The sequence below is a fragment of the Peromyscus leucopus genome, chromosome 10 (assembly GCF_004664715.2).
Source record: "Peromyscus leucopus breed LL Stock chromosome 10, UCI_PerLeu_2.1, whole genome shotgun sequence".
Classification (NCBI taxonomy): domain Eukaryota; kingdom Metazoa; phylum Chordata; class Mammalia; order Rodentia; family Cricetidae; genus Peromyscus; species Peromyscus leucopus.
The window spans coordinates 49,762,358-49,780,955 of NC_051071.1; the positions used below are offsets into that span (position 1 = coordinate 49,762,358).

General features: G+C 35.7%; 1 protein-coding gene across 2 annotated transcripts in view; it reads right to left on the minus strand.

Annotated features, from left to right (window-relative positions):
• Positions 1 to 7,511: 7,511 nt before the first annotated feature.
• Arap2 (ArfGAP with RhoGAP domain, ankyrin repeat and PH domain 2) overlaps positions 7,512 to 18,598 on the minus strand; it is a 186,498-nt gene continuing 175,411 nt past the window's right edge. For both annotated transcript variants that reach the window (XM_028868146.2, XM_028868144.2), the window contains 2 exons: positions 14,544 to 14,678; positions 7,512 to 9,793 (listed from right to left, as the gene is read on the minus strand). In XM_028868146.2, the coding sequence (XP_028723979.1) occupies positions 9,410 to 9,793; positions 14,544 to 14,678 (519 nt within the window). In that variant the 3' untranslated portion in view covers positions 7,512 to 9,409. The remainder of the gene's footprint in view (positions 9,794 to 14,543; positions 14,679 to 18,598) is intronic.

Below are 18,598 nucleotides of genomic sequence, written 5' to 3' on the forward strand. Positions count from 1 at the left end.
CAGGTAGAAAATGAAGAAACAAAGTAAAATAAAATAAAACAACCCTGAATAAGACAAAACAAACAAATGTACAGAAAAAAAAAACAAGTAAAGGAATGAACCAAAGCAGAAGAAACACATACAGATGTAGAAACAGATGCATTTGCACACACAGAAAACCACAAAAACAAAAAGTTTGAATCCATAACATACAAGTAAAAAGAAACTGTAGGTAAAAAACAAACAAAGTGTCCAGACAAAGCATTATGAAACCAAATAAACAAATAAAAAACAAACAAATAAACTTCCCAAATACCATTGAGTTTTTTTATTTATGCCCATTTACTGCTGTGCATGTTGCCCTTAAGTGTGATTGGTATACTCAGTGGGACTCCTTCAGAATAACTAATTTTCCTTCATGAGAATTCATCAATTGGAAATAGCTTCTAGATTAGGGATGGGGCCTTGTGTCCACATCCACTCTCAACACTGGGACCTTATCTGACTTAGACCTATGCAAACCCTGTGCATGTTACCATAGCCTCTCTATGAGTTCAAATGTACATCAGCTCTGCTGTGTCTTAAAGACTTTTTCTTGCTGTTTTATATCTTTATTGGCTTTTTGCAATATTTTTGCCTCCTCTTCCAAAGAGTTCCCTGAGTCTAGAGTGGTAGGGTTGGTGGGTATTGATGGAGACATCCCATTTAAGATTTAGTTTTCCAAGATCTCTCAATTTTTTTTTATATTGTCCAGTTGTGGGTCCCTGTATTTCCCATTTACTGCAGGAAGAAACTTCTCTGTGTTTTCACAGAAACTTCTTAAATGTTTTCAGAAGAAAAAAAATTTAGTATGTTACCTAGAGATCATTCTTGTGATAGTTTGGTGAAGAATATAACTTCTTTTTTTGCTATTGTCAGAAGAGTCAGCCTGAAGATAAGTGAAGAGATTTGGATTAATTCTGTTGGTAGAGAAAATCTCAAAAAGCCTTGTCTGTTTTGTCATGTGGTTTTTAGTGTTAACTCTAATAAGCATATATAATGAAAAGGAGCAAGCCACAAGGAAAAATATAAAATTTATAATTTGAGGAGAAAAGGAGCACCAGGAAATTGAATGGAGCTAAGTCCTGCATTCAAAGAAATTATGAATTGAAATAGAAGGACTAGTGAATTCAGGGCAAGATCACACCCATCTAAGTTTCCAAATTGTGAAAAGTAATTAAAGAAAAGCTTAGAGCCAAACAGAGGCAGGCAGATCTCTAAATTTGAAGACTGGATCTGGTATTCAGATCCAGTTTCAGGACAGTCAAGCTTTGGCAGTGAAGGAAACCGTGGAAGACAGAAAGATGGTGAAGATGTCATTGAATGAGGGGGTCATGTTCTAGTATTACCTGATGATTCTCCGGATTTCCTCATTGTCTGTTGTTATGTCACCCTTTTCATTTCTGATTTTGTTAATTTGGACGCTCTCTCTCTGTCTTTTGGTTAGTTTGGATAAGGGCTTGTCTATCTTGTTGATTTTCTCAAAGAACCAACTCTTTGTTTCATTAATTTTTTGTATTGTTCTCCTTGTTTCAATTTTATTGTTTTCAGCTCTCACTTTGATAATTTTCTGGCATCTATTCTTCCTGGGAAACTTTGCTTCTTCTTGTTCTAGAGCTTTCAGGTGTACTGTTAAGTCACTAGCATGAGATTTCTCCAACTTCTTTATGTGAGCATTTAGTGCTATGAATTTCCCTCTTAGCACTGCTTTCATAGTGTCCCATAAGTTTGGGTATGTGGTATCTTCATTTTCGGCCATTCTCTAAGTCTCAGGAAGTGGCTGGGGTCTTGGGCAATGATGGGTGTGGTGGTAGGGCTTGGAGATTGCAGGGTCTGCCGGGGGTCTTGGAGAAGGGGAGCCTTCCCAGTGGGTGTGGGGTAGAAGGGATCCTGCCCGATGGCCAGAACCTGGGGCCTAGTTGGGCAGGTCTTCCCCTGAGTGGCTGGTGCCCTGGGATGGGATCTAGGCTGAGCCCAGGCATTCACTTCTTATCCAGATGGGAAGTCTGGGCAGGATGTGAGCTGGGGGCCGGTCTCTAAGTCTCAGGAAATGGCTGGGGTCTCAGGTTGATGGATGTGGGGGCAGGGTGTATCTCTGATTTCCTTCTCAGCTTTTTTGTCAATTGTATATAGGAGGGCTACTGATTTTTTTGAGTTGATCTTGTATCCTGCTATGTTGCTGAAGGTGTTTATAAGCTGTATCAGTACCTTGGTTGAATCTTTGGGGTCACTCAAGTATACTATCATGTCATTTGCAAATAGGGAAAGCTTGATTTCTTCCTTTCCAATTTGTATCCCCTTAATCTTCTTACATTGTCTTATTGCTCTGGATAGAACTTCAAGTACTATATTGAATAAGTATGGGGAGAGTGGACAGCCTTGCCTCATTCCTGATTTTAGTGGAATCGCTTTGAGTTTCTCTCCATTTAATTTGATGTTGGCTGTTGGCTTGCTGTAAATTGCCTTATTATGTTTAGGTATGTTCCCTGTATTCCTGATCACTCCAAGACCTTTATCATGAAGGGGTGTTGGATTTTGTCAAATGCATTTTCTGCATCTAGTGAGATGATCATGTGGGTTTTTTTCTTTGAGTTTGTTTATATGGTAAATTACATTGACGGACTTTCGTATGTTGAACCACCCTTGCATCCCTGGGATGAAGCCTACTTGATCATGGTGGATAATTGCCACAAATGATATAAAATACCTTGGGGAACACTAACCAAGCAAGTGAAGGACCGATATGACAAGAATTTTAAGTCCCTGAAAAATTAAATTGAAGAAGATGTCAGAAATTGGAAAGATCTCTCATGCTCATGGATAGGCAGGATTAACATAGTAAAAATGGCAATTTTACCAAAAGCAATCTACAGATTCAATGCAATCCCCATCAAAATTCCAACACAATTCTTCACAGACCTGGAAAGAACAATACTCAACTTCATATGGAAAACAAAAAACCCAGGATAGCCAAAAGAATCCTGTACAATAAAACAACCTCTGGAGGCATCCCTGACTTCAAGCTCTACTATAGAGCTACAGTAATAAAAACAGCTTGGTTCTGGCATAAAAACTGACATGTGCACCAATGGAATCGAATTGAAGACCCTGACATTAATCCGCACACCTATGAACCCCCAACTGGATCAGGCCCTCTGAATAGGTGAGACAGTTGATTGGCTTGATCTGTTTGGGAGGCATCCAGGCAGTGGGACCGGGTCCTGTGCTCAGTGCATGAGTTGGCTGTTTGAAACCTGAGGCTTATGCAGGGATGCTTGGCTCAGCCTGGGAGGAGGGGACTGGACCTGCCTGGACTGAGTCTACCAGGTTGATCTCAATCCTCGGGGGAGTCTTTGCCCTGGAGGAGATGGGAATGGGGGGTGTGCTGAGGGAAAGGTGAAGGGTGGCGGGAGGGGGGAGAACAAGGGAATCTGTGACTGATATGTAGAATTAAATTATATTGTAAAATAAAATAAAATAAACACATACAACATTAAACAAAAGTATCATTCTACTACCACAGAGTAGCATATAAACAAGCATTTATGAAAATATAGTATTATCCCACTATGCGTAAAACTGGTAGTTGCTTATGTCTATACTGTTACAGAAGAAATATTTATGTACTATGTCCCGAGACAAAAAAAAAAAACAAGAACAAGAACAACAACAACAACAACATAAAACAAACAAACAAACAAACAAAAAAACCCACAACTCTGAAGGCCTGTAAGATGCCTATAACACATTTAAAATGACTGGTTACAGGAGTTGGTTTGCAGTAGTAATTTGAAATACATATTAATAGAAATAGACTGTTTCTGTTTAACGAAATTAAGTGATTATAGATCACATTTTTAACATGTAATAACTCCTAGTTTTGACTGCCATTTGAACAGTTAACTATACTAAAAATTATTTAAGCATTTCTAGGGTTTGAATTATATTGTTTGAAATATTTTACATTATTTTTAATATTACTGAAGCCTTCTGGAGTCATGGGCACCTTATGTATCACTGACTGAGGCTTAGTCTAATATGTAATGATTTAAAAATCTGGAATAAATTCTTATTTACCTGTCGGGTGCATGTGACATGAATTACTAAATGGTCTTATTAATAAAAAGCCCAGAGCCAGATATTGGGGTTAAAGCTGAAAGATCAGAGAGACAGAACAAGCCACGGCCAATCTCACCTCACCAACTCCTCAGCTGATTCTGTTTCCTCAGACTGAAAGCCTCTAAATCCTCACCAGGAAGGGATCTCAGCTGAACTGCTTAAAAGCTCCTAGTTTTTTAAAAAGCTAGATAAATTTATTAGGGTACACAATATTTTGGGGAACACAATACCACCACATTTCCCCTTTTTGTCTAAAATTTTAAAAAAGCTTATAACTAATACAAGAAAAATTATATCCAATAAGTATATACAATATACACAGTCAAGATTACATTGACGATGTCTATCTAGTCCATTAACATTTGACAGATACAGATAAAAAACTCCATTATATACATATACATATATATATAAACAATGTCCAGTCCAGTAATGTCTGATAAACTCAAACCAAAAAAAATTTCATTACTTATCTTATTTAAAACAAGTAGTTCCTTTTTAAAAGTAGATTCCTGATCCTCAGCCTTATATACCTTTTTGCTTCCTGCTATTACTTCCTGGGGTTTAAGGCCTGTGTCCTTCCCAAGAAAAGACATGAGATTAAAGTGCTGGGATTAAAGATATGTGCCATCATGTCTGGCTCTGTTCCCACTGTGGCCTTGAACTCACAGAGATCCAGACAGATCTCTGCCTCCTGAGTGATAGGATTAAAGGCGTGTGCCACCACTGTCTAGCCTCAAAGTCTAATGTACTAGCTGGCTCTGTCCTGATCCCCAGATAAGTTTTATTTGTTAGAGCACAAATAAAATATAACCACAGGTGTGTATACTTTGCTTTTAAATATATACAACTTTCATGGTTATGTATAACCTATACCAAGACATTCTGCAAAACCATATTGTAATTCCACACTTTTATTTCAGAGAAAAAGTTTTTAATTTAGCACACTATTCCTTGAGACCAGAGCCTAAATGCATTAATTAGAGAATAAATATTTCTTTAAAGGTGGCTCACTGTTTTTATATGGCAATAGAGTAGCTGGGGACAAAAAACCTTTAAGAAACAGGATTGATTAAAACTTATTCAAGTATAGTGGTTATGTCCATTGTCCTTGTAGGATTATGTACATGAATATAAAAACCATTTCATCAGGAGAGTCATTTATAGAAACTGTGGGGTGGTCCATAGTGTGCTGTGGCATATTTGTAAATTTGGTTTATGGTTTTTCAGCACCTCCACCTGTCCAGGGTGACATTTTCCCCTATGATTGCGAACTTGGGTTTGGCGTCATGAAGCTTATAATTATTTATATTGGAGATAAAAGAGCTATTCATTTATATCTCCCTGGAGGACTGACCTCTCTCATAGAAAAAAAAATGTGTTTGTCTGAAACACAGCCTCTGGCTGTACAGAGTGTTGTATTATGGGAGTTTGGTGATACCAGCTTTGTTGTGAATTAGTGTCTCTATAGCATGCATATATTCACTTCAAGTTCTTAAACCCCCATTTTAAATTAAAAGCATATGTCTAAAGTGCAGAAAAAAAATTGGTGTTGAATTCAGTGTTTATTTTATACTTGAAGGGGTTAGTGATATATTGGGCCTTTTATTTACCACCTTACTGTTGCTTACACTTTCATCTGTTTTAATGTTTATTTTATATAAATATATAACATGTTAATACCCTAACATGTAATATCTATATATAATACTAATATAACATATGTATGTATATATAATATATACATATACACATGATACATACATATCATATTTTTATTTTTTAAGCAGGTGCTGTGTAGATAATATATGCATCCTTGCTTTACAACAGTGTCTTACAAGTTTTACACTCATTTTTTTCCTCTTCTAATTGCAACTTCAGAAGCAATAGCATTCTTGTGATAGAATGAAAGGATACAGAAAGTATGTCACTCATGAGCTAACTGACTCTCTTAATCTTTCTCCCTTAAGTTTTTGACATGATAAGCAATAAGAAGAGGTGGCATGGAAAGAACAAGAAACAGGGTGTTTGAGATATACTGGAGTTGTCAATGGGGCATGGATGGGAGGGAGACCCAGTGGTCCTCTGTTGGCCATGAATCCACACTATTTTTTTTTTTTTTTGTATGCCCTAGTGTCCTCCTAGGGCACTTCTCAGAACAGCTCACTCTCATGGTCTCCTATTAACTCAAACAACCCTTAAAAGGACATATCTATCTCAAAGTAAGTCACTTTTTGAAAATTTGAAGGTTAAGGCTAAGTGTGAGCTGTTAGGACAAATCAATCAATACAATGTGGAAACTGATTTCATTAGTATGTAATTGAGCATAAAAGGAAAGAAAACTGCTAAAAGCACTTTGAAAGCCAGCAATATCTATTTAGATTAAATGAGAACTACACAAACATATTAATAACTAATATTGATGTATCCACATTCTATTAATATTATTTACCAATTTGCCTCATATACTTGACTCATAATGCCTGTATGTGCATGGATAAATTTTATATGTATAGAATAGCAATCACAAAATGACTATGTACAAAGTAGTTATTACTGTGACTTAAATAAAGATATTTTAATCAAATAATTTTAAAGTTTTTAACTTGGAGACAACCATGAGCTTTTAAAAGTTGACATTCTACATATGCAGTCATGGTAGAGTATATGAAGGCAATGTAGTTATGATCACTTTAAAGTTTACTAAACTAAAATAACTGTATGCTTTAAAAAGACACACTTTAGTAATCTGTAGGACTCATTAGTGTGTGGTTTCCAATTAGAGATAAATATAGATGCACGTGATGGTAAAATGTTCACATTTTAAGCCTAAGTCTCACGTCTGTTGAGTGATCTATCCTGAGGGAAATTCGGATAAGCTGGTAAGGGTATGAGTCATCTCCGTACATGATAATCAGATGTTAAAGAGCAACCCCCATTTTCCAAAGCATCTCCTTCTGCAATATGCAATTTTGGAGTACTTTAGAATTAAAGTTTGTCTTCGGAGCAGTGCCAATCAGCAGCCAATCTGTACACAAGTCAGAGCTTTGCCTCCACTGCTCGTGCTTGTTGTTCTTAGAACCATTTTGATGAACCACCAGGTAATGTTGTTATAGATGGTGGATGATAACTGAGTTCATGGGAGCAGAGGTGAAACTAAGTGCCGTCAGTCCTTTTAGGAAATACCTGCCTGTATTCAGCCTTTGGCATAAAGTAAGATTTATTTTGATGTGTTTTTACAGAAAGGACAGTTAGATGTATCGTATTTGATTTTTTTAAACAGAAAAAAAAAAAAAGAATAACTAAAGCACCTGATTCATTTCACAGGAATAACTTTACACTTCTGAGAGTCATGAAAAAAGAAAAGAGTCATGTTCTAGTGGACTTGTAAAACTATTTTAATTTTTACTCAAAATCGGTGAGATGTAACCATTAGCCCTTATGTTACATTTTAAAAATGGAGACAATTATTCATGAAAAAAAAAAAAGAAGAAAAACAGAAGTGATCAGATTTAATCTCAACTTTCAGGGGAAATTCCAGTAAGGAAGGTCCAACAGCGTGACACTTCCTCAACAAGGCCATATATCTCTTTATTTCATAAAAAATATAAATATCATTACTTATCAGAAATAAGTTTACTAAAATTAATTTTTTCTTCCCAAACAACACAATATCTTGCTTTGAAGGGAGCGTCTTCAATAGTGCCACCAACTCATAAAACTGCCCTGCAGTTTTACTTATTTCAGTTAACATTTTACTTGGATTTAAAGACTAAATGCCACTTACTCCTAATCAACTCTGCTCTCTTCAGCAAATGTAAGTGGTTAGCATATCTGAGTGAAGACAGCCCTCGTACTTCACAGCATGCTGCTTACCTGTGAAAGAGTGACTGGAACAAGGGTTTTAGCACATGGACTTGTCTTAAATAGAAAAGACCCCAAATACAGGAGAGGACAAGAAACATTGGGAATAAAGATCTGCTATATAATTTCCAGTTGTAAGACACATCAACCCAACTTAACTTGGAAAACAATTAATAAAAAGCACTGTCCTTGACACGAACGATTTATAAGCTAGTGTAGTCTGACTAATGAAAAACTGTCAAATCTGTACGTGATCCTTATGTGGCAACAAAAATACAGAGATATGTCACTTCTACAGGCAGAAAGAAAGATTAAATGGAATGTGACGTGCCCGCTTGCAAATGTGTTGTACAAGGAGCCATTGGCTCCTTCAAGTGGCCACATATTGCATAATTCCAGTTGATACGGATGATACAGAAGTAATCATTACAATGTTACATTAGTAATCATTATAATGTTACATTAAAAATGGAAACAACAACAGCAACAAGAACAGAATAAAGGAAAAAAATAGCAAAAGATCCCGTGGTGTTGAATTTTGTTCGTACCAGAAATACAGTTGGGAGCCCTAAAGAATTGCCTGCTTACAGTAACAGTGCAAATGACATCCATGCTGGGTCCATGCACACACTCTTCAGTGCAATGTAAGTTCCTCTGAGCAGACACTGACAGACAGTTCTGGTGTACTAATATGTCTTGGGGCTTGTCTACTGACACCATAAATGACACTGGCCAGTGCCACCACTGACGTGGGCTGGCTGTATATAATTATTGGAAACACTCCAGACACCGACAGCTTTTTGAAAACAAGCAGTTTCTCCATAACACGCTTTGTTTCTTGGTGAATTAGAATGAATGCTGGGTCACCTCCATGAGTAGTGGAATATTTTTTAACTTCTTGCCTTTCTTCCCAATGTTGGTTGAACAGCTACTGCAATGTCTTTCCCCTTTTGAACTCACTTCCCTTTCTTTTCCTTAAGATGGACCTTATGTAAACCTAAAAACACATGGCAACTTAATATACAAGCTTTCTCAAAGTGCAAAATATGATACAATTTCATAGGTTTCATGTACACACAGCATTTTATACAATACAGTACAGATTTCTGCTCATAAATTACCCCCACTTATACATCTACTTTCAAAGATCTGGCCACTTACAGTAACCCAAAAATTTATTACAGTTAATACAATTGAACTTTACAAGTTTCCAGACCAAAATAAAGTTGATCTTACACTTAACCACATATATACATATTTTAAAATGTTCTTAAATGCTTAGATATAGATAAACAAATTTCTTAAATACAGACAAATTTGTCTAGATAGAGGAACTCAAGAATTACAGCTTGATTTCTGGTTTGCACACATTGTATACAATGTTAAAAAAAATAACTTGTGGGATGATTTATTTTATTTCTTTCTGTAACGTCTGTTCATCCTGTAACTCTTTGGGAAGGGTTCTTGACCTCTGGAGAACCACACTAAGTTCCTCGATGACTTTTGATGGCAGTTTGTGATCAGGGTCTAAAGTAGTCTTGCTGTTCCTTTCTTCAGTCTTCTTCAGTGTCTTTGGACCTTTAAAGCCCTTGGGTAGGCTATGTGGGACCTCTGCTTCCGTGTCCTCCAAGCAGTTGAAACTGCGATGTTTTCTGGCACGGTTTCGAAGTTTATCATCTTTGTGCTCCAAGCAGTGAGCTATGATGGAGGCTCTGTCTTTTAAGCTGGAATCCATGAAGTCTCGATCCTGCTTTTCACCCAGCCGCAGCCTTTCAAGTTCTGCTCTTGCACTCTAAAAGTAGTGGAAAACAGAATATGTCAGAGTAAAACAATACTTAAGACAATTGATACTTAGAAAATACACTAAGCAAACAGTTGATGCTTCCTATTCTATAGTTCACTTTTTTCTATGATGCATGCTCTAATTTTACTTTGTATTAAGCAGCTTGCATGTCTGAATTTTTCTTTTTAACACTCTTTGTAATTTTTTATTATATAAAACCATTTTTAAATTTAAATATATTTTATTCATATTCTTCTCCTTCCCCAAGTTCATGCAGATTAAATTTTAAGTTCTTTCTCAAAAAGTAAACCAAAAATACAATATAACAACAAAACATCCAAAACCTAGAAAACTAAGTACATCACCCAATGATTAAAAACAAATACCATACTATAAACAAATAACCACACATATATAAAAACCGTGTAGTCTATCATTTGTTGTTCAGCTACTCCTGAGCACGAGATCTGCCCCAGAGTGGTTGATATACACAGTGCCATTCCATTGGAGAAAAGAGATTTCTCCCTGTCCTAGCAGGTAGAAATGACAGTCCCATTGTTGACCTTTGCATGTCTGGATGTATGTCCATGTCTCAGAGCTATAGCCCCTGATTTTAGAGTCACAGTGTAAGTCAGTATAATAAAGAAATTGAGAGGAAGTATTGCACAGAAATCTGTTAAACTTGTTTTCCTGGTTGACTTTTCTCCCAGCATATTTAACCAGTGGAAGTTTTCCCCATATAATACTTGCTCTGATTTCCTAGTCAACTTTTAAAGTCACTGGACTATGGTGTATGTGTGTGTATTAATACCCACTTTTGTATCAATGGGTTAGAGTATACATTTCCTAAGTTTACAGAAAGGGCTGGCAGGTCCTGGAAGCAGACTGTAAATCAACTGCAGTGAATAAAGGATGGATTCCTAAAGGTGGACTGCATGATCTCTATTGGCTGGCAATATCTATCTGACAGAAACTGCATCAGATTCTCAGAGTATTGCAACTCAATAAGTATAGGATACAGCTCTATCTATCTATCTATCTATCTATCTATCTATCTATCTATCTATCTATCTATCTATCTCTTTCCATCTGTCATCTATATCTCTATCATCTATCATTTATCTTTTTTATCTTTTTTCTATTATCTATCCATCTATCATCTCTCTATCATCAATCAATCAATCAATCTATCTCTCCACCTATCTCTCCATCTATCATCTATATCTCTATTATCTATCTCCTATCATCTATCTCTTTTGCTATTATCTATCCATCATCTTTCTATCATCTATCTATCTATCTATCTATCTATCTATCAATATCTATTGTCTAATATTTATCTATCCATCCAACCATCATCTATCTTACAGTGATCATTCATACTATCTTTCAACTATCAAACAGTAAAATCACCAAAACAAAATAAACAGACAAAAACTTTGGCTCTCTTAGATGCATAATTTAAGGGCAAAGTATTCAAACCTATGACAGCATTAGTGATTTATCATTGTTTATGAAGACAGCAACATGGGGTGGAAGGAACACGTTCAAAGTCAAAGAAAGGGAAAGCAAGAACAGTAGCTCACATGTGCTTTACATAACTCATAGGACATGTAGTATGTGCCCTACCTGCATGCTGCATGCTGTGAAGAAAGAAAGACATGAGGAAAAGGGGGGTGGTGTGCTGGTGGTAAATGATGAGGTCATTATTTCAAAAGAGAGACAAAGGAGGCAAAGGTAAACAGGAGGTAGTGTGTCACCAGCAGGGCAGCCTGTGTCACCTTAGTTTAACAGAAATGGAGCTCTTCCCCCAGCTTCAGACAGCAGCTCCTACTGTCACAGCCAGAGCAACAGATGGGGAACAGATTCTCAGAGCAAATCTTTAACCTGGTGCTCATAGATTTCACCCTGAAGTAAAACATGGGGGTTATAGACATGGGGCTCACTGACATGGTCCAATGATGCCAAAAAAATCAAGTGACCAACATGTACAAATACGATTGTGGGAAACTCCTAAGTGACTTCCCTGCTGAACTCCTGCATTAATGAATACTATCCACATTATAAAATGGATAGTCACACCATGAAGTTTAAGTCCTGAAATAATGTTTGAGCTTCTATGATTGAGTTTCTGTGATAACTCACTGTTTATTTTCTAAGGTACACAAACAAAAACTTAAGAATCAAGTGACTTGCACAGGAACACGTAGGTGAGGGGAACAGGGTGTTAGGCTGGCCTGTGTGTTCTCATCCATCACAACAAAGGACTACAGGGTGACGACAGGGAGACAGTCTGGGATTCTAATTTACCACTCGTTTTGCTGTTTACTATTTGTCTAAATAATAAAAGAAGCTTATAACTAGTATAAAGTATATACAATAAAAATATACAATATACACAGTCAAGAATTACATTAACAATGTCTATTCCATTAACATTTGACAGATTCAGACGAAAATCTCCATTATGAGTGAGTAATTTTTCTTTGTTATTTTTATTTTACAGATGTGATTCAAAGATCTTTTTTTTTCTTTTGAGACAAGATCTTGCTAAGCTGCCCAGATTGGCCTATACGTCTTGGCTCAGGTCTCCTCCTATACACCCCTTTGAATAGCTGGAAATACAGGTCTACACTACCATGCCCAGCTATGAATGCAAAATTGGGAATGAATAAATTGTCCCACTGTGCTCTCCACACTCCTTGTGATGTTGTCTTGATGTGTATTAGCTGCAAGGCAGACATCACCCTAATAAATTCTGATGTGCAGTAGAACTTAGTCACCACTGATAACCCTGCAAAGAAGGGACTACTAGTTCCATACAGGGAAAGGAACTGAGGACACAATGTTGAGAAAGGAGTTCACAATCTATTGGAAGTGGGTGTGCCACAGGTAGTATTGAGCTTATAAAATCCTAAGTATTGCATGTGCCTCTTCCTGGGAAGTTTCCATTGGCAACAATTTTCATTTCTAGGTTTCTTCAGTTGTCTTACCACTAATTTACCAATTTAACGTTAGAAGGTTCCTGGAAGCCTTCCCTACCCAAATCAGGCACTCATACAGCTTCCTTCCAAGAGAACATAAAAAAAAAAATCAAGTCAGCATATCCCAGAATGCCAACTATTTTGCAAAGCAATGTTTCCTGACCATGTGTCATGATATGATTTCATTATTTCTCAACAACACATCCTACATGGTAATTTTAAATTGTTTTCATTTTTAAACCAAAAGTAAGAAATGTTTAGGCATTTTATAATTATTCTCTTATATAATTAGGTAACTCTAATTCTATAGTAAAATTCTTAATGATTCATATGAAAAACTTTATTTTTAATTATTATTGCCTTTTTTACCCTTTAAAGTCAGTTTTAGTATTCTTTAAGGCATTGGAACATTTAAAAATCCCTTTGCCAAATTTATTGAATGGTATTATCTTTACAAAAAAAGTTTGGTTTATTTTAATTACTCATATATTTTCTAGCAATTAATATTTCTTAGAATCATGATATAAGCCTTTAACACTTCTTCCCAGTTTTAGTTCATCTGGTTTTTGTTTGCTTGTTTACTTTTTATCTTAGGCATGTTAAAAATCATATTAAAATTGTGGTTTGGGGATTAGGAAACATATTGTAGGTTTATTTATCTATAGCTGATATGGGTTAATGTATTTTTATCTTCAAATTTTATCTTTTGTTGTTCCTCTGTTGGTACAAGGCAGTGTTAGGGGATGCTGTGGTCACTGAAAGGCAAATGTTCACTCTAGAATGGGTTCATTGGATCAAGCTGTAATTCCCTGGCCCAAGTGCCTATGAGATACAACTTTGGAACTTTAACATTCTTGATTGGCTAAGGTATCCACAGCCCTACAAAGTGGGCTACTGTCAAAAGAGGTAGTGGCAGAATGAACAGAGTTGTGGTGATAGTTTCTTAGAGACTTAACTTTTCCTCTTATTACATCAGTTAGGCAATATCATGTAGGCCAATATTCAAGTACACTACGACACAAGAAAAATGTTATATAAGACATGCTCACGACAATGTTTACAAAGAATGATTCTAACAGCTTAGTCCAAATTAAAGTCCAAAGAATATGCAATCTATACCATCTTTTATGAAGGTTTTATTTTCTTTTAATTTTTGTTTTTGAAAAATTCAGTTAAGGTACTATGCCAAGGGTCATTCCAAAGTGAGTTTTGAGAGTAAGCAGCCATGTTTTTTCCTAAGAGACTCAACTTCATGTCAAGATTGATGGCAAAGGGAAAAAAAACAGTCATTATTTTTGAAAAATGTCAAATCACTCATATTAATATTCAGAGGTTATCTTGTGGTTCCTCTAAAATCTCTCAGGTTTAGAAGCCTGGATTGTGATTGTGACACTAGAGGTGGGTATCTGTGACATGATCTGGGCATTTATTTTTTATTCCATATTCACTCAGAGGACATTATGAGTAACCTTGTAAAATTGATTTGAGACCATCTTTGCAAACAGGGTGTCTATATAAATACGTAAAATTGCTTGGCTCCTTGAGAGACTGTGAATGGTGTCGTGCATATGTAACATGTGGTCAATGGTCCTCACACTAGCAGCAGAGGGCTACAGACATGGTTCTCTTCATGTATTATGAACATCATTGAGCTGTGTGAAGTAATTACTGCTATGCAGCTGAAGCCAGTGAGGTAATTCATTTACTCAGCCATGTTAAGTGGTAGAAAAATAAATGGTGGAGGTTACCATAAGAACAATGAAATCATAACCAACCTCAATATTCTTCCGGGCCAGGGTTGCATTTCTCTCGTGTTGGATGGGAATCAGAGGTAAACCCCCAATCTTGGGATTCTTGGTTATTGAACGTTTTCTTTCTTTTCCAGCTGGTGGCCATATATCATTCTCATGCTGCGGAAACACAGTTTAGTGCCATTGGTGTGTGATTTCATTATGCACTATACCACATTAGTCACTGGCTCCCCCACATATCCACACCAAATAAGCTACTTTCTGTGAGAATGCCATTTGTAATTACTTAGACATTGACTCTGGCAGGCACATGGCTCCAGGATGTGAAATGCTTAAGTGAACCGAGCTTTGAGGTCTCAGTTCAATTTCTAAGTTTGAAACACATGCCTTCTGTACTACTTATCAAACCAAATGGTAGAAAATATTGGAGGAAAATGGCAAGTCTCTCTGTAAAACAAAAATAATATACTTGTCTATATTTTCTAGGCTCTGTAATCATAGTAACTAAACATTTATTTCTTGTTTATATCCAAGGTGATTTTTAATATGAAAAAACTTAATTATATATATCCCAAATTGACCTAAGGCATGGATATCTGAAAAAAAATAGCCCTATTTTGTGACCTTTTGAAAAATAAAACTTTTTCATCTAATTTAATTTCAAAGAAATGTTACCCTTTTACACACACATTTATAGTGAATATGACTCTATAACAGAAAGAGTGGTGCATTTTCCCTCAAATTATCGGCTGAATTCTAGTCCACCAAACCATCATAGCCATGCCCAGAAAAAAAAAAAAAAAAAAAGGAACAACTTAATTTTCCAATGGGGGATAAGTGCCCAAAGGTAAAAATGTAAGCTCTAAGTGCTTAATCTTCAGAATACACATATATAAAAGTTATTTAAAGAATTCTATTTCCTAGGGTAGATTAACATTTTAGAAGTAGGGAAAGGCAAATTGATTTTCAGACGGCAATCTATCAAAGAAACAAACAGTGAATACCAAACTAAAATGAGTTCACAGATGTTGGATGAAATAAAAACAAATGGTAATTATATATAACTAAAACACCACTCTTTATTTTGTTCAAATTTTAAGATACATCAGCAAAATTTTATGGGTAGTTAGTATTTTAATATATTGTTTTATTGCAAATAATTCATTTCCAGAAGTATTGACCCTGTGACTATAATGTACTGCTAATTTATAATGAGGGGCATATTTTATTCTTACATATATATATATATATATATATATATATATACACTTATTTAATCCTCAAGAATTCTACAGTAAAAGTGCAGTTATTATAAGATTTGATAAATATCCCTTAAAATTATGGAAGGATTTATCTCAATTAATAAAAGCTGTAATGATAGATTACATAATATTTAATCACTGAAAAAGTTCCAAACACAGTTAAACTACCTTTGATGTTTTATAATTGGGATATTCTCAACAAGTAAAGTCGAGAGAAAATAGGCTGAGCAGGACCTCAGTAATTTTTGTAAATTATGCTTGCAAACTCTTGAGATAAATATATATATATATATATATATATATATATATATATGTAGTGTACAAGGTTATAAGTGAGAGGTGTTTGAGTTCTAAGTGACTGTTTTCATTTACCATTTATAAGCTATTGGTAAGTGATTTCAGAGATCATATAACAGGGATTATCTAACTGGGGATTGTACTATGGACATCATGGCCAATGATCACACTGCCAATCTCCAATTCTACCTCTCACTTTCTTATCTAGTCTGTTCTATCTTTTCTCCTGACTTCATTTTACCAACTGTAGATATGTTTTTGACTTTTGAATCTTGAAGTTATTTACCCTCATCATTCTTCTAAGTTTTCCTTTTTCCTGTTCTTCAAACCCTGGCTTAGATTTCATGGTGAATTAGTAAATTTACTTCCTTATAATTCTCAAGACCTGTGCTTCTTTTCCTTCTATTACATTTTTTTTCCTTCGAGACCCTGAGATTCATTGCAATTTGCCTGTTTCAATAGAACCTACTAATTGGTGGATTAAAAATACAGAGGATTTTTCTGTAGATCCATTTCACTTTAAAGTTAACTTTAAACTTAATAGTGATTAGCAAACACTGCCGCAGGACAACTTGTTTCCTCATTATTTGAGTATTATTTCTCACTAACTCCTTCATCCTAAAACTTCTAACAGCCTTTCCTGCCTCACAAGTGCTAAACCTACTGATTTAAATCACTAATCACTTAAATACATAATTTTACATAGTAAGAGATACTTATTTCCCTATATCCATAGCCATGTAACTGCATTTTCCTTTTTCTTTGCTATCAGCATTTGTTCTGATTGCAAGCAACTGTTCTCCATGCTATCTTAAATTGCCCAGCAGGCTGCAGCCAATCATCTGAGGAAAAGAAAAATCTACAACTCTCTCTGATGTATCATGACTTCAAGCAATGATGAACAACAGTGCTTCCTTGTGTCTGTCCTTGGCCTGGGTTATCTCCATTGGCATATTTGAAAAAAAAAAATATATGCTATCCTGTCTTACAGTCAATCCAACTGAAACCACAAAATCTACGTTGGCCTCATACCCCTAACTAATCACACTAGTCACAAACTCATTTTCTCTACCTGTGTTTTCTCCTGTCATTCCTTCTTACATCTTCTATTTTTTCAAGTCTGCTTGACCTCAAAATATAGAACACCTTAGTGATACTACACAGTTCTCTGTTTCTCTCTGTTTTTTTTTAACATCCCATACACTTCTACAGCGTTCAATGATATCCAAATGCCAACTTGTACTACATACATATTTGAACCTCAAAATTTTGCCTTAATTTTTAAAGTCTGATTTGCAACTCAGAATCTTCACTTATCTATTTCATAGATCTAACAGAACTCCTGGCTTCCTTCTATAGCTCTGGTAACATTCTGTACAATCATCCATTGTCTAGGTCTTTAACATTAATTTATAAAGGTTAAAAAAAAGGAAAAAAATACAAGAAACACACACTGAAAAACAGGTTATTTGCAAAAGGCACACCTAATCTTGTGTTTATTTACACCCTCAAGTTTTTTAGGAAGTGTTAAAATATCACTTACTTAAAAATATGAACCTATAATATCACTATTACAAATGCAGCAAATTTTTGTAATTATTGAAACTGAAACCATGAAGTATTTAGATTTTAAAATATAACAAAATTAAAATTTACTAATATTGGACTTAAAGATTGAGCTATTCTGACCCACTAGGAGGCTCTCCAGTGAACTTAGTAGAAGGTAGACAGACCTCTCTATGGACATACATCAAAGAGAAGCCAATTTCATGGACATGGTACCCCATACACAGTATTTATCTTTAGTATAAAACATGACATCTCAGAAAATGAGAAGTTTGCTTCAGATATATGCTTTAGAAAGAAACTCAAATGAAAATGAAAAAAAAAATAAAGCCTACTTCAACAGAAGAAATAAAAGTCTTGTTACAAACAAACACAAGAATCGGGGTCTTCTTTAATTTCTACTCCCTCTTTCAAACTAAATAACCCATGAATTAAAAAAAAAAAAAAACCTTCATTTCATCTCAAAAATATTCCTCAGTCTTTCTGTTCTGCACATTGCCTCTGCCCAAGCCTGGGTAGACATCTGCCACACAGCTGTTCTTCCTGCTTCCTCCTTTGACTCTGTAGTGCTATCTCGATAATTGTTTTCCAATTAAAAACACTACAGTTATATCCTTCCTTGTTCCAAGCTCTCAACAGGGCTCTCACACCTTGTCTCCTATCTTCCCAGTGAGAGCTTTAGGATACTTGGGAAATTAATGGATTGTGGTGCCACCTCAAGTCTTGGAACTGTGGGTCCCATCCACAGAACCCCACCCTTGAATACCTGGAACATCCCCGTCCCGTCTTCACACAGACTTCAGCTAACCTATCACCTTCTCAGAAATCCATTCCCTGAGAACTATTCTCAACCTATGTCCTCCCTTACCTCATGTATTCCACCTCCTTTCCCAATTCCTGACATTTGCTTCATTTTATCACACTTTTCATTTCAGCTCTGATCCAATTACCTGT